This window comes from Solanum pennellii, chromosome 9 (assembly GCF_001406875.1).
Source record: "Solanum pennellii chromosome 9, SPENNV200".
Classification (NCBI taxonomy): Eukaryota; Viridiplantae; Streptophyta; class Magnoliopsida; order Solanales; family Solanaceae; genus Solanum; species Solanum pennellii.
Window position 1 is genome coordinate 43,042,570 of NC_028645.1, and position 14,419 is coordinate 43,056,988.

Below are 14,419 nucleotides of genomic sequence, written 5' to 3' on the forward strand. Positions count from 1 at the left end.
CAAAGTCATATATATATTAATGCCATGATGATGTCTCCAGGTACTCCCAACCCGTTTACGAACCTCCGACGATGTGATATCCAGGATCTCCTCCGACAGACTTCCCACAGCACTCTCAGCTAGTATGTCATTCTGGGTTTTAGATATGGCATCTGTGATAACAGCAAATTGCCTTTTTGATGTATCTTGGCAGTTGGCATCATTAAAGTTTCTTATAGTCCATTTATTACTTCTCACAGTATCATAATATGATTATCTCTCCTCTGTTTCTCTGTGTGTTATATTAACTGTTCTCTGAAAGTTAGCATTGATAAAAAAATCAGATGGTTCTATTTCTCAATCTTTCTGACTTGCTCCTACGAAACCAAGGTCGAAAAGATTGCAAAAATCAGTCATTCAATGCTTATGCAATTGTGGAATTCCGTTCAAATAGAAAGCTTTTTGGCCAGTTCAAGGTCAGCCGTGAGCTGCCTTAGGGGCGGAATCGAATGATTACGAGATAAACAATGAGACAAAGGAGAGCACTGAACAGTTTCTGTAGGTTGAGCCCTTTTTTCAAGGAAATATAAAATAGCAGGAACATTTAAATAAGTTTGATTCTTTATCGGATCGTATTGATATATTCTTTTGCAATGTCCATCCAGTCAGAATTTAGAGACCACTCCAAGATGATGATCGTTGCTCTTCTCCTACCCTGCCAGTTAATGATGCTGATTATCGACCATATCTGTTGAAATTTCTTGAGCAACTAAGTCTGAAAAAAGATCCTTGAGCTTCCACCTGCGAACTGAGTTCTCCTGTCTTTTTTAAGCTTCTTTGAGGGCGTAAACCAGCCGTTCCATCGTCTTCTGGCTAATGATCATCCTGGTCATCATGTTAGGACCTCTTTCTACCCAGTCATACCATGTATCTGCTCTAGAAACCACCCTAGTATGTTGTAAGACTTGAAACCTACAACGAAAAAGATGGTGTCCTCTCCCATGACAGCTCTGGGAGGACAGAAATAGACAGATCGGAAAAGAGATACTGATAGCCTATGCCGAGTCGCAAGAGAGAGGGCAACGGAAAGAAAATCTAGTGACCTATAGGGAGATTGAGTCCCACGCCACAGCATGTGAGGCGTGTGAGAGCGCGTGATGTGCTTTTCTGGTGATGGGTAATTTTGGGGGTGGGGTCGCAATAGGTTATAGGAGGCTGTGATGGGAGGCAATTGGAAGAAGGAGAAAGAGATGAATTCCGATGGTCCGACGGATCACTGGTGCGGTTTTTGGGTAGTGAGATGATTTTAAGAAGTTACATTGGGATTAGTGCCTCGGAGTGAGAACTTCTTGATTTTTCCACGAGCTTTTATGGAAATTGGAAGTACTCGGAAGACTAATAAAATGTACTTTGCTAAGCATCTTTTGTTCTTTGTTATTGGTAAGGTAATTTTATTGAGTAAAATAACAAAGTGGAAATATGAAAGCTTTTGAACGGATTGGATTACGCATAGTTGAAGAATACACTCCCACTCCGAGTTTCCTTTTTATGCACCACCACAATTCATCTTAAAGGAAGATCAAGTGGTATATGAGATCTTTCGAAGGGATAAAAGACTACATAAATTTGAGAATAAATTCTCATTCCTAGTTTTTTCGTAATGCACCTCCAAAGTTCAGTTTATAGAAGATCAACCATCATTTATTGAGATTCATATTATGTTGCATTTTATCTACTTTTTGGCATACCACTTGTATATGACCGACACTGTTAGCAATGTTATTTTACCAACTGAGCTTTAGTACAATACTTAAGCATATTGCAGAGAAATACAACACGACTTTGTTTCATGCATTAAATACTCTAGACTCAAAATCCAAATAAAAAACAAGTGTTCCCAAAATAAACATTTTTGATAGAAGATCTACCTTGCTTCTTGTAGATTTTGCTGCCTCATCAGTAGAAACCCATGAGCAAGGAGGACACTCGTTTTCTCTCGCACTCCCGTGAAAGAATCCATCACTCCTAAAACTGGTCCGATCAGATCAAGGGCCTATTGCAGAACAAAAGTGCTCAGCAAACAGATATCCAAAGAGAGAGATAAGTATCTCCATATGGAAGGAACTGTGCCAACCTTTGCTGAGGATTCAGCATCTCCCATGCAGATGTAAGAGATTGCTGCATAAACAAAGCACATGGCTTGCATTGATTTGTTCTCACTTAGCTGCACAGAAAAGAATATACTGATAAAAAGGAAAACAGAAAGAGCAAGAAAACCCAAACTTACTATTATTAACCAACAGATTTAGTAGCATAAACGGGCAGCAACATAAGTTAGAAGCCAACCTATAGCGGACAAGTTGGCAGAAATATGAACAGATTTAATCGCCGTGATGGAAAGGAATAGAAGTCTGAACGTGGTCATTACTGATGTCTTTCTTGTACCAATAACTTGAACATAAAAGCCGCATGTAATTCCCATTCAAGAACACAAATTTTCGGAGTTGTGAGAAAACTCCTTTGCATTTTATGTTTAAAATATACTACGCTGAAGCATCAAGGAAATGATGATTTGCACTAGCTGATTTATACTCTTACCGAAAATAAGGAAGGCTCTTCAAGAAGGATTCAAATTTATACATACCCTTGAAGCTTCAAGGAAATGATAATTTGCTTCATCGTAGCAGCCGACACAATGTGCATACTGTCCTCGAAGCATTTCAACAACACACTCACAAGCTTGTAAAATTGTTGGAAAGCGAATATACCAACTTCTCATCTGCACCAATGCCTAAATTGAAATATAAGATTCTATTAACCTTTCCATCATATAATAAATGCATGGTATCACATAACAGAAAGAAAGAGTGACAACACAATTAATAATGAGTTCCTGTACGTATAGAGTCATAATTTGCCAAATTGACAACGGCTGAAAATTACCAAAGGGGAATTGGCAAAAGGAAGGGATATATCACTCTCCAAACCAGGTTGATTTTTTTCGGACAAATGCTTGCTCTTAAAACTCTTAAGAGCCGTTTGGACATTATTGGAAATCAGTGATTTAAAATCATGTTGATTTGAAGTCCACAACTCTTATGTAATCTCACTAAAAGAGCAAATCATAGTTCATAAACATATCGGAATTTCCTAAGACACTGAGTTAGTAAATCACATTTCTCCATGTTCCTTCTATAAATAGATATTTGTGATTATATGTTATTATAAACTCCCAAATACACGTAATTTTACAAGGATTCACTAGTCCAATAGATCAGCCATAGTAGTATTTAGTTATTCTTTGATAAAATTCTCCAACATGGTAGGGACAATCTCTTCACATTGACCATGAATCATTTTCCACAAAATTTAAACTTATGGTCTTTTTTTGTAAAATATAAACTTATGGTCAAGTTTTACATATAAAAATTTTTGAAATCACACTTAGGAATCCCAAATCTTGTTTTTTTTTTTGAGAATTTGGGATTTGAAATCATGATCCCAAAACGCATGTCTAAATGTCAACTTAGTCAAGAAGTGGTACGCTACATTATATGCTTTCAAGAAACTAATATTCAGCTGTGAAATCCAAAAAAACGGTGGGGTTTCTATGACAGGAAGATGGAATAATATTTTGGCTCTTTGGAAAGGACGATTGTTTTTGCTATATCACGCAATCCATAATTACTAAATACTATTTAATCATTCTCCCATCGTGCTTCAGTGCAAGCAGTAGGAAACAAGCCGCATTCTTATTTCAAATTCTAACATACGTGGATGGAAACAGAAAATTTTGTTGCTATGATTAAAAGGCCGGTGAGACCTTTTCATTGTAAAGGATCTCCCCCATCCTGTTTAATCTTCCAAATTGACATCCCGGAATGGAATCTTTACACTTTTGACTTCCGAAATTCAGGAAATCATATATACTTGCTGACTTACTGAAATTTAATATTGAAGCAAAAACAAGAACCCTCTCTAATGGTGAAATGGTTCAGCGAGCAGGACTCCAAGTGGATCTTGACGAAATTCTCAAACAAGAAGAAATTTTTCAGCAGAAATTTTTTTAGTTCCTTCAAGATCATCTCTAAAGGTTCTTGTAGAAAAACTTACGAGGATTATCAGGAAAATGATCTCTGTGCAATAGTTGGCTTTCATTAAATATTGACAAATCATCCATGCCATCATTTGCAAAGTTGGCATAGAGAAGGCTTTTGATCATGTAGAAGTTTCCTGCTTTCTCTATTGGAGAATATGGGCTTTCTGCATAAATGGATCAGTTGGATCTCACTGTTTTACTTCCGTCAAATTCATGTTCTTATCATTGCTTCAATGATGGCTCGTTGGGTTTCCCCTCTTACCAAAGAGGCATAAGGCAGGGGATTCCCTCTCTCCTTGCCTCTTAATATTGGTATAGAGGGTCTTCACTATATGATAGACACTGGTATACATCAACCATTGCTTAAGGGTTTTGCACCATGTTGCAAGGCCTGAAATTCACACATTTCACATACTTTTTTTCCAAATGACACTTCGATTCCATGTGATGCTAGGAATCACAGCAAAACACCGCCAATCTTCATGTCAACTTTTCTTGGTTAACAATGTCTCAAACATCCAACCTCTTGTTAAGCTTTTGGGCAGTGGTACTGGTTCTCTTCCTACTACTTATCTTAGGCTTCCTTCGGGAGCCATTCTGCTTCCATCTCCATATAGGAAAGAATCTTGGAAAATGCAAGAAGAAATTATTGAACCAGAAAAGACAAGATTTCTTTTGAGGGGAAGTTTGGTTCTTATTAACAATGTTTTAGAGGTTTTGTCTACTTACACTTGACTTCATTTCCCCTTCCCTTTTCTATCTTAAAGAGGCTTGGAAAAGTTTTAGAGACGGAATCCATAGAATTGTTACGTTCTTATATTAGATGTTCTACACAATGGAGTGTATATGTGGTTTGTGTTTAACATCTATATAGTTGGTTTCTATTCATCAAATCATCAACTAAAACATATATCTTCTTCTCTTTTATTTTCTCACATATCATCTATGATCTTAATAGAGGCTTAGTTTTCATTTACTGGCTGTAGCTGTGGCCATACACCATCTGCCCGCTTAAGGTTTTTCCGTCTTCTTTCCTCTTCGGGGTGATAATTCTAGCAGCACCACTATCTTTTGGTTCAATGGAACCATGCTTCTTTTGAATGATAATTCTAGTAGCATCTCGGCTAAATTGAGTAACTTGTTGTCAAAATTCTTGTGATCAAAGCTTTTCAATGTGATTCTAACTGCTAAGACTTTTCCGGTGAGATTCAGGTGATTAAAGCTTCTCTATTTTTGAGAAGGTAACATTGTGTATATTCATTGAATCAGTGCATGTGTTGCATTAAAACCATATCTACAGCTTGTTAAAATAGTAAGAAAACTGAATTCGAATCCTAACAGGAACCTAGGATATCTATAATGGATTCAGTGCCCTCTAAATACATCTGCTTGCACCAGAAGCAAAAAACCCTGATACAATTTAGTTTGATCTATTGAAGACCACAGCTCATGCTCTCAAAACATCTAGCATTTCTTTCTTTCTAAACAGTCCACCAAATACAGGCTGGAACAATCCTCCATCAATCTCTATCAGCAGCTCCCACCCCTACATCTCCCCAACTGTAAAAGATGTGCGATTCTGTTAGGCATAACCTAAGCAAAACCCCTGAGCCTAATGAAAATCCTCCATAGCTGCAGATGATTGATTGTGTCAACCTCTTCCCCACATAAATAGCATCTACAACACATGGAGAACTTCCCTTTCTTGAGATTTTGTGTTAAAATTGCTTCTCTTGAAAGAAGCCAAGTGAAACATGACATCTTGGAAGGAATTTTAGGTTTCCAAATCTGCTTCCAAGGCCAAAGAGAAGGTTGTAGTTCATCTTGAATTAGCAACTTATATGCAGAGTTTACCTTGAATGTGCCTTTGTTATTTCTGCTCCACCATAATCTATAATGTTCATACCTTGTTCCTGTAAAAGCTTCCAGCCTTTAAAAAAAATCAGTCAGTCTCGATTTCCCAATTATTGAAGTTCCCTCTAAACTGGAAATTCCATCAATGTCGTGTCCAAACCTCAGCTACACTCACTTGTTTATTTATTACCAAGTCATGCATCTCCGGAAAGATACTTTTCAAGCTAAAATGCCCAACTATTTTTCCTCCAAACATGAAGTCCTGATGCCATTTCCTACCCTGATGGTCGTATTGATCTTCAAGAGAGGCCACAAGATTCTGATGGACTTCCATAGGCTTACCCCATATGGTGTAAGGACCTCCTTTGTCATCCACTTGTTCTCCTCTCCATATTTTTCTTGAATTGCTTTTCGTAAGTATGGTTGAGGCTCTTGAGAATACCTCCATAACCACTTTAGTCTTGCTCTGCTTTTTCAAATTCCTTAGTCATAGACCCCCATGATTCTTCCCCCAGAGAACCTTGTTCCACTTGACTAAATGTTGGACAGTGGAATCATTTTCCTCAGTCCCTTTCCATAAGAAATCTCTCCTAATTTTATCAAGTCTTTGTATCACCCCATTAGGAATAGGGAAGATGGACATCATGTAAGTAGGTAAGGCATCCAAAACTGAATTAATGAAAAGCTTTTCATACTAGGTTCCAGTGATACTATTCAGCAGGTTCTTCAGTAACTATAACTGTTACCATCTAATTTTTATCTTTTCAAAATAAACCAACTGAAGTTGGTTTTTTTCATTTTAAGTTTTAGTAAAGTGCTGGTAATAAATAATAGAGTTAGAATATTGAAAGTATCCAGTTCTTTTGCAAGACACTATCCCACATTAGGCTAATACCATATGCATCTTGTGTTTAACACTTAAAAATGTGTACTCTTTTTTTAAAATCAGATTAACGTATTTCATTCATAAACATGGCCAAAAATCTGATTGTATACAATGGTTAATACCAAAAGATAAAGAATACAAAAGGACATAATTCTCTACAAACTCCACCCATTCTTCTATACAACAAGGAACATTCTGGGTGCAATAAAAGAAAATAAAGTGACAGGAGACTACTCGTCAGCTGAGTAGAACTCAAATCTATCCCCTCAGAAGCTCTCCTATTTCTCTCCAAATAACCCACATCATCGCAAGAGGAACCACGTTCCATACCCTACGTCTTCCCCTCTTTCTCCCATTCCTCCAACAAAACATCAAATACTTCATAGTTTTTAACATTGCCCAAGAAGTTCCAAACACCTAAACATCTCCCCCCATCACCTTATAAAGATGTCCTTAGTATTCATCAAATCATCAAGTTCTCAACAATCTGCTTCTTTTTCCTTATTTGCTGAGCTTAATTTCGTGTTCTTTGTGTTTTGTCTGTAACACCATTTGGTATAGCCGGCTTATAGGAAACTGACGGACTTCACCTTTTGTTGTTTTTCGAACAAGCAACTATTAACATGTAGAGCAGCAGAGTTGCTATAGCAGCCATTTATATTCTAATTCTCACTGTAGCATTTTAAACCCTCGACATTCTTGACAAAACCACTCCTCTCCACCCATAGAAAACCCATGATTTTACTGGTAAGCTGCTTGAGTAACCTTACTAGATTAATTACCTTATCAAATTAGTAAGCTGACTAGATTTCATTCTTTAATAAATAATCCATAGAGCTTTAAGTTATTGAATGGCAATGAACAGAAATAGACAGAGCTAGAAAGCAAACCTCTTGCGCTTCAACAAATTCAGAACGCGTAAGATCAACTGCTACTTTGTTTTCAAGAAAGTGCATAAGGAGCATCAAATAGACACTGGCAATCCAAATAGCAGAGTGTTGCAAATCCACTTCTGGCTCAAGAACATCGCAGAAACAGTTTTAAAGAAATGTAAGAAAATACCTATAGCATCACACTACAGAAAGCACATGCACCAACAATATAGATAATCACTGACCATATATAAAATCACTTTTTTCTCCACAAAATTGAAATTTTGCATAGTGAAGTGGACAGTTTGTTAGATGTATATTAATAACACTACACAAATATACAATTATAATGATGTAGAACAAATAAGGGAAGGAAGGAGATAAGGCCGGGAAGGAATGAGAAAGGGCAAACAGGCATAGAGAAACAAAGAAGCATGAGAGGGAAAAAAAATGAGACAGAAAAAGAGGGAAATGAAGAGGGGAGGACAAGGAGATAGAGCAAGATGTCATAATTGTCAAATCAATTTATCAAATATTATGAGTCACTTAAAAACAAACTTCATGAGGGTCGTATTTATAAGATAGAAATTTTCAACAATTTAGTGCTATTGCAACTTACCAGCGGCTAGTAAACATGTTATATGGGAGCTTGGCCTGGCCCAACCTACTAAAAGACAACCCCAAGCCAGTCTACACCACACAACACACACACACACACACACACACTTTGTTTTTTATTTTTTTGAAAATGGTAACAGATTTTAATATATTCAACAAGTGTTTGAGCACAAAGATTGTGCTAAGAACTCAAACTAGTTACAAGAGACCAAGAAAATTCACCAAAAAAAAAAATAGCAACCAAACAGAAGGACCCAATGAGATCTACAAGAGAACATCTTGTACAGAAGCTTCTTTAAATAGAAAGTAAAAACAAAAAATATACCCTTCATTGCTTATTCAGAGTTAGCTTAACTCTTCAGAACATCTTGAGTTCTCTTCCCCCTAAATAAAATCTAGGACATTGTCCCACCACCTCTTCTGTCCCGATCCTGCACCTGTGCCATTCCAGTATGCCAAAATTTCATCAGTTCTCCTGGGCATTCTCTGCTCAAGCTTTTTATACCCATGAACAGTTTCCACAATCTGTTGTCACCCGACAATGTAAAAATAAATAGCTAATTCTTTCACTGTCTTTACCACACACAAGTATTTTGAGCACATGCCCAATCCTCTCTTGATCAAATTGTCATGTGTTAAACAGCCTGTTTCACCATTAACCCGCAGAACAATACCACCTTGAATGGTACCTTCATCTTCTGTAGTGTTTCCAATGCCAAGGACCATAATGTTGTCCAAACCCTGTTTAGAACCTTATAAGCATATTTCACAGCAAAAAAAAAACTCTGATGTTTCTTTCCCATACCATCCTGTCCTCTTGCCAAATAGTTCCTCTTAAATTTTCCAGATGTTTGAAAAATTAAATCAATCTATTCACCTTCAATCATTTAAAATCTTCTAAAGCTTAAGTTCCAACAAGCCGAAGTTCCAACCCAGGTGACTCCAATGGTAGACATCCCTAGCCATTTCATTAGTACTCTTGTTTTGCTGTCTCAAGTTTCTAATTCCTAGACCCCCACCCACCCTCCGGTTTGTGAGAGTTTTCTGGTTTACTAAATGGTAGCATTTCTTCTACTTAAATACTTGCCATATGAAATTCCTCCTGAAGGCATCAATCCTCCAGTTGACAGAAGGCCTTTGACCGCCTCACAGTTGCTATAAACAACAGATGTGAGGCTTGCTTCACTTTAACATCACAGAAAATCAGAGTATCGTTGGTATACAATGTGTTGTTTCCAGACTTCCACCGTCATTGTATAACACCCTGAACCCCCTTAACCATACATCCATATTTGCCTTCTTGAGCATACCATGAACTCCTTTCAATAGCAATAATGAAAGAGAAGGGTGAGAGTAATCCTGCCTTAGCTCGCATAGCCCTCCCTGAGATAGAAAGGACCCATCAAGGGACCCTTCTTAAGGGCCCTCGGTTGATTAGTGTTCTATAGCATGACCTCCCTCACCATGAATCGGAATAGACTAGCGCCAAATTCCCAGGCTGCCCAGCTCAGAGCGGCCCATAACAAAAAAAATCCTTCCAAATAGTTCAATTCCTTTGGATGTGCAACTATCAAAAGGGCATTTCAATATGCTCATCATTACAAAGATTGGAACAATTCAAAACAAAAGAATCAAGGGATACTCTCATATACCCAATCTCACACAGAGAGGCGTCCATGACTGAAGGTGAAGAAATGCATTTATGATAAGTGAAACTACCAAATGTCTCTGTGTACTCTTTTCTCCTATTATTTCGGGAGGTGGGAAAAGCTCTTCCATTGGGATCTTACAGTTCCTCAATTCTGCAACATAGTCATTAAAATTATTTCTCTCTTTTAAACTAGTCACTTCAGCACGTCATAAAAAGCACCTGGACACAGTTCCCAATACCCTTTCTCTCCTACTTCTTAGGAGAGAGAAGCACATCTTTTACGGTTACTCCGACCAGATTCAACCCTTTTCTTTCAAGCCAACAATAAACACCCACTGTGATTATTGATAAACTACTTTCCAATAGAATAGAGGAAAATCGAATCTATTTCAACACATGATTTAAGTCTTGTGATTTCACCAGATAGGAAAATGACAATGTTGAATGGTACGAATAGGTAGGAGAAGCAGAAAGATGATGCACAGATCTTCTATTAGTAGGAAGGTGATGGAACGGATTTGCAATTGCTTAAGAGAAGCATCCAAGGAAAAAAAGAAGGAGACAAGAAGATGGACAATGGTTGAGCATGAGTCGGAGCACTACTGCACAAGAAAGCATAATATACATGGGAGGTTCATAAACATCATAGCATTTTATAGAGGGAGGAGGTCTGGATTTATAATACCAGAGTTGGCATCGAATGTTGGGAGGTCGGACATTTCTTTGAAGATCGATAGATTCATTAAATGTCAGAAGCTAAAGATGAAAATACCCAGCACTAGGGTGGTCTTGGATTACCCGTATGCTACTGCTATTCAAGATAGTAAATAGCAATCCAGGAATTTACGCAATGCAGAGATCAAAAATATGAGGGGTACAGTAGAAAATCCTAGATAAAATAGGAGTTCAGGAAGGCGACTTTTTATCTAGATGTCTAGTAGGGTTTTATAGGGAGAAGTCTACAGAGAGGCAAACTCTAGCAAATCTAAGAAGATGGTCGTCTTCTAACTGGAAGAATGTTTTCGGAATGACATATACGAGCTAAATGATAAGAGATTTCTATTTGAGTTCCCAAACAGAAACATGGCAGAGCAGATTATTCAGGGCCAGTGGCGATGGAAAACGTGTAGCCTTCATCTCGAATGGTGTACATCAACAACAGGCTGTATTTCTAAGTCTGCCTATTAAAGAAACATGGATCAGAGCGATGGGAGTTTCCCTGTGCCTATGGTCAAAGAAGGTCTTCCAAGAGATAAGAGATAGGCGAGATCTGTGAAGGTTGGGTGGCTACGGAGGAGGAAACAGAACTGAAAAATCATATGAAGTCGCCGAGGATCCTGGTCGCAAATAACGGTAGAAAACTTCCAAAAGAGGTGGTTGTGTCCCGGAATCGCATAAAATTCTACTTTCAAATCTGGCTGGAATGTTCGCCAAGATTTGAAATTATGCTGAAAAACAATAAGGGGAAAGAAGACACCTTTCACCCAGTCCAACAATTTAACCAAAGGATTTTAGCAGAGAGGATCTGTGATAATGATAGTGAATCCCGTCAACTTAGGGATTTTCAAATACAGCAGCATGTGGCCCCTGCAAATAAAGTCACGATGTAAGCTCATGAGGCACGTGAGCCATTTAAATGAGGGGCATGTGAGTCATTTAAAGGAAATCCCAAAGGGAGTTATACATCTTGGCCAAATAATTCACAGGCTTGGTGCATAGGCCCAGATGTGGCAACTTAAGTTATCGTTAACAACTTTCAGGGGGAAATAGAAGGCTTGCTGACAGCCCAGAGATCTTCGATTGCATCGAGAAAATAATAGCAGAAAGCGTTACACGGTGATTCTCAAGTCACTGAGAACAGTCCAACAATCACAAGGATAGTGAGAAATCCTCAAAGATGATGGGGGATAAAGAGACCTTGATGGAAACTGAAGACACTGATAAACAGGTGGAAAGCAATCACGCAACAGATGAGAGTGATCATGACAACAATCATATATTTATATAAAAGAGAACCCTAGCCCGCCTATGTGGCACCACCACAAATCAGTATTCCCTTTTAACTTACTTATTTTCAAATTTAGTCTTCCCTTTCATTAAAATCAAAAGTTGCGACTTTTACTAAGAGTTGCAACTTTTATAAAAAAAATTGTGACTTGTCGAAAGAGTCGTGACCTTTCCGATAAGGCACAACAATAATTTATTCACACTACCCTTTGTTGTCTATAAATAGAGGGATTTTCTCTCATATTATCACAACGAAAATTCTGAACTTCTTCTTCTTCTTCTGCACAATTAAATATTTTGCACTTTGCTCCTGTTGAGTAGCTCACTGACACCATTATTTTTGTATCAACACACTAGCGAATAGAATTATTCTGTCTTGAGAGGATCTATTCCTTTATAATTTTCTTTAGGGGATAATATGCATTCAATGGGCTCGACTTTTTCCTCTATGTTTCATTTTATTATTAAAATTTCTGGTATGTTTTTTACAATCATTAATCTATGCTTATTATATTAATTTTTATTTTTGAGTACATGTTTTAAACTTTATTTTAAATGTGTATACTTTTGATCATTATGTTGAAGTAAAATTATGCTAATCAAGAGTTTAATATAATCATTAGACTATTGGTTTCATGTATATTAGAATTCTTAAACTTGTAAAATTAATGACATTGATCTTTATAGAGTTTACAATGACTAAAAGATACATGAGATGTCCAAGAAGGGACTTTGAGTGTTCTTATTATTCAACTTTCTATCTTATTGAAACATTCAGTCAATTAGTTACATCCAAAAAATTTAGGAATGTAGTGGGATTGTAAGTATTGTACTCAACCTTTATCAAATATTTAGATTAAAAGTCCCAAACAATAAAGTTTTAATCAAATATTAAAGAAATAATTATCTTCTTATAAATTTTAGATTAAAAGTCCCAAACAATAAAGTTTTAACCATATTGACTGAAACATAAACAACAAAATATGTTTCTGTCTATCAAAGTAGTGTCATCGACTGTATATGATTTTGAATAAGGGACTTTCCAAGACATCATTTAACCCAAATTATTTGAGCGACATACGTTATTTCATTGAAATCCAAGAGATGTGTTTTTCTATTTTAATAAACTTATCAAGTACACAACTAATTATATAAGATGTATATGTAGAGGCCTTGAATAGGAGAAAAACTCTCATAGTTGATGAATAAAATTTTGAACTACTTTTTGAAAATACAAATATAGACAATGAAACACTTACATATCTTTTCGAAAGACATAGGTGATGAACTAAAATAAAATTAACAATTAATAACAAAATTCATAAACACTTTGAATCATATCTTTTTCATTTTAAGATTAAAAGTCATTTCATATATTCTTTGGATAAAATATTTTTGAAAACTTATCACAGGTTGTACCCTCTCGACAATACTTATATCATCAAATGTCCAGAAGTAGATAATTAACGTAGTTCACCACCACGCAAAACGCGAACGATTTACCTAGTGGGGTAATACTACAAAATCCTATTACAGAGATAGTCAACTGGGAAATTCATGAAGCAGAGCCTATTATGTCGCAACAATAGTCTATCCGAGCCTCAATATAAGTGAATCTGTCTGGTCCCATGCCAGATAAAAGATGCTACTTTAGAGACAAAAACGCCTACAAAATATTACTCAGTAAAGAGTAGAGCTTTACAAATCTACCAGCAGAGTAGTTTATAACAAACTACTGCCACAAGTAAACTAGAATCTATCTCTTACCAAAAGAATAAGCCTAAAAGCACCAACTAAAAAATAGATAATCTATAGCTAACAATAATTTCATGTCTACCTAAAATAAAGACAATAATATCACAGAAAATAGTGAAAATGACAATAGACAAGATTTTATTTCTAACTAAACGAAACAAAACCAAAGATAAAAAAAATTGATAATATGGCATCTCATGATCTAGCATCACTTAAGGAAGATAAATATAAATGCATAAGAGAGAAACAAGAGCTCTTACCTCTCATTCCATCAAGAATCCCATACTTTTTCAGCTCCTCTACATGAATATAACAATTCAGAATTCAGATATGAGAATAAAATCCAAACATGACGGTATAAAAATAAATTGCTAGAAGGCATTCTCTAGCTAGTGGACTGATTCGTGAAATTTTGCAAAATTTTCAAGACCAATACGAAATGTTATAGTCTCTACCAACAAGGAACTTACAATGTTGGTATTTAACAAAAAGGTAAATAGTAATTTCCAGTTCCTATCCTATACATGACATCTAATTAGGCCCAGGTCACGGAAAATAAATTTACAGTAACCCTCGAGTACAAACTGCTATGACTAGAGAACACAGACTGTAATACCCTATATTAAAATAATGGCATATAGGTCATTCAGCTTTAAATAAAAAAAATCAGAAAATTTAAAAAAAAAAAGACGGGGAGG

At 36.5% G+C, this 14,419-nt stretch overlaps 1 protein-coding gene across 2 annotated transcripts in view; it reads right to left on the reverse strand.

The window, feature by feature from the left end:
- LOC107031511 (sister chromatid cohesion protein SCC4) overlaps nucleotides 1-14,419 on the reverse strand; it is a 64,631-nt gene that overhangs the window by 30,425 nt on the left and 19,787 nt on the right. For both annotated transcript variants that reach the window (XR_001458221.2, XM_015232917.2), the window contains exons 6-10: nucleotides 13,982-14,020; nucleotides 7,709-7,830; nucleotides 2,624-2,770; nucleotides 2,114-2,203; nucleotides 1,908-2,032 (exon numbers count right to left, since the gene is read on the reverse strand). Coding sequence is in view for 1 of the 2 variants with exons in the window: in XM_015232917.2 (XP_015088403.1) it covers nucleotides 1,908-2,032; nucleotides 2,114-2,203; nucleotides 2,624-2,770; nucleotides 7,709-7,830; nucleotides 13,982-14,020 (523 nt within the window). In the remaining variant the exon portion in view is untranslated. The remainder of the gene's footprint in view (nucleotides 1-1,907; nucleotides 2,033-2,113; nucleotides 2,204-2,623; nucleotides 2,771-7,708; nucleotides 7,831-13,981; nucleotides 14,021-14,419) is intronic.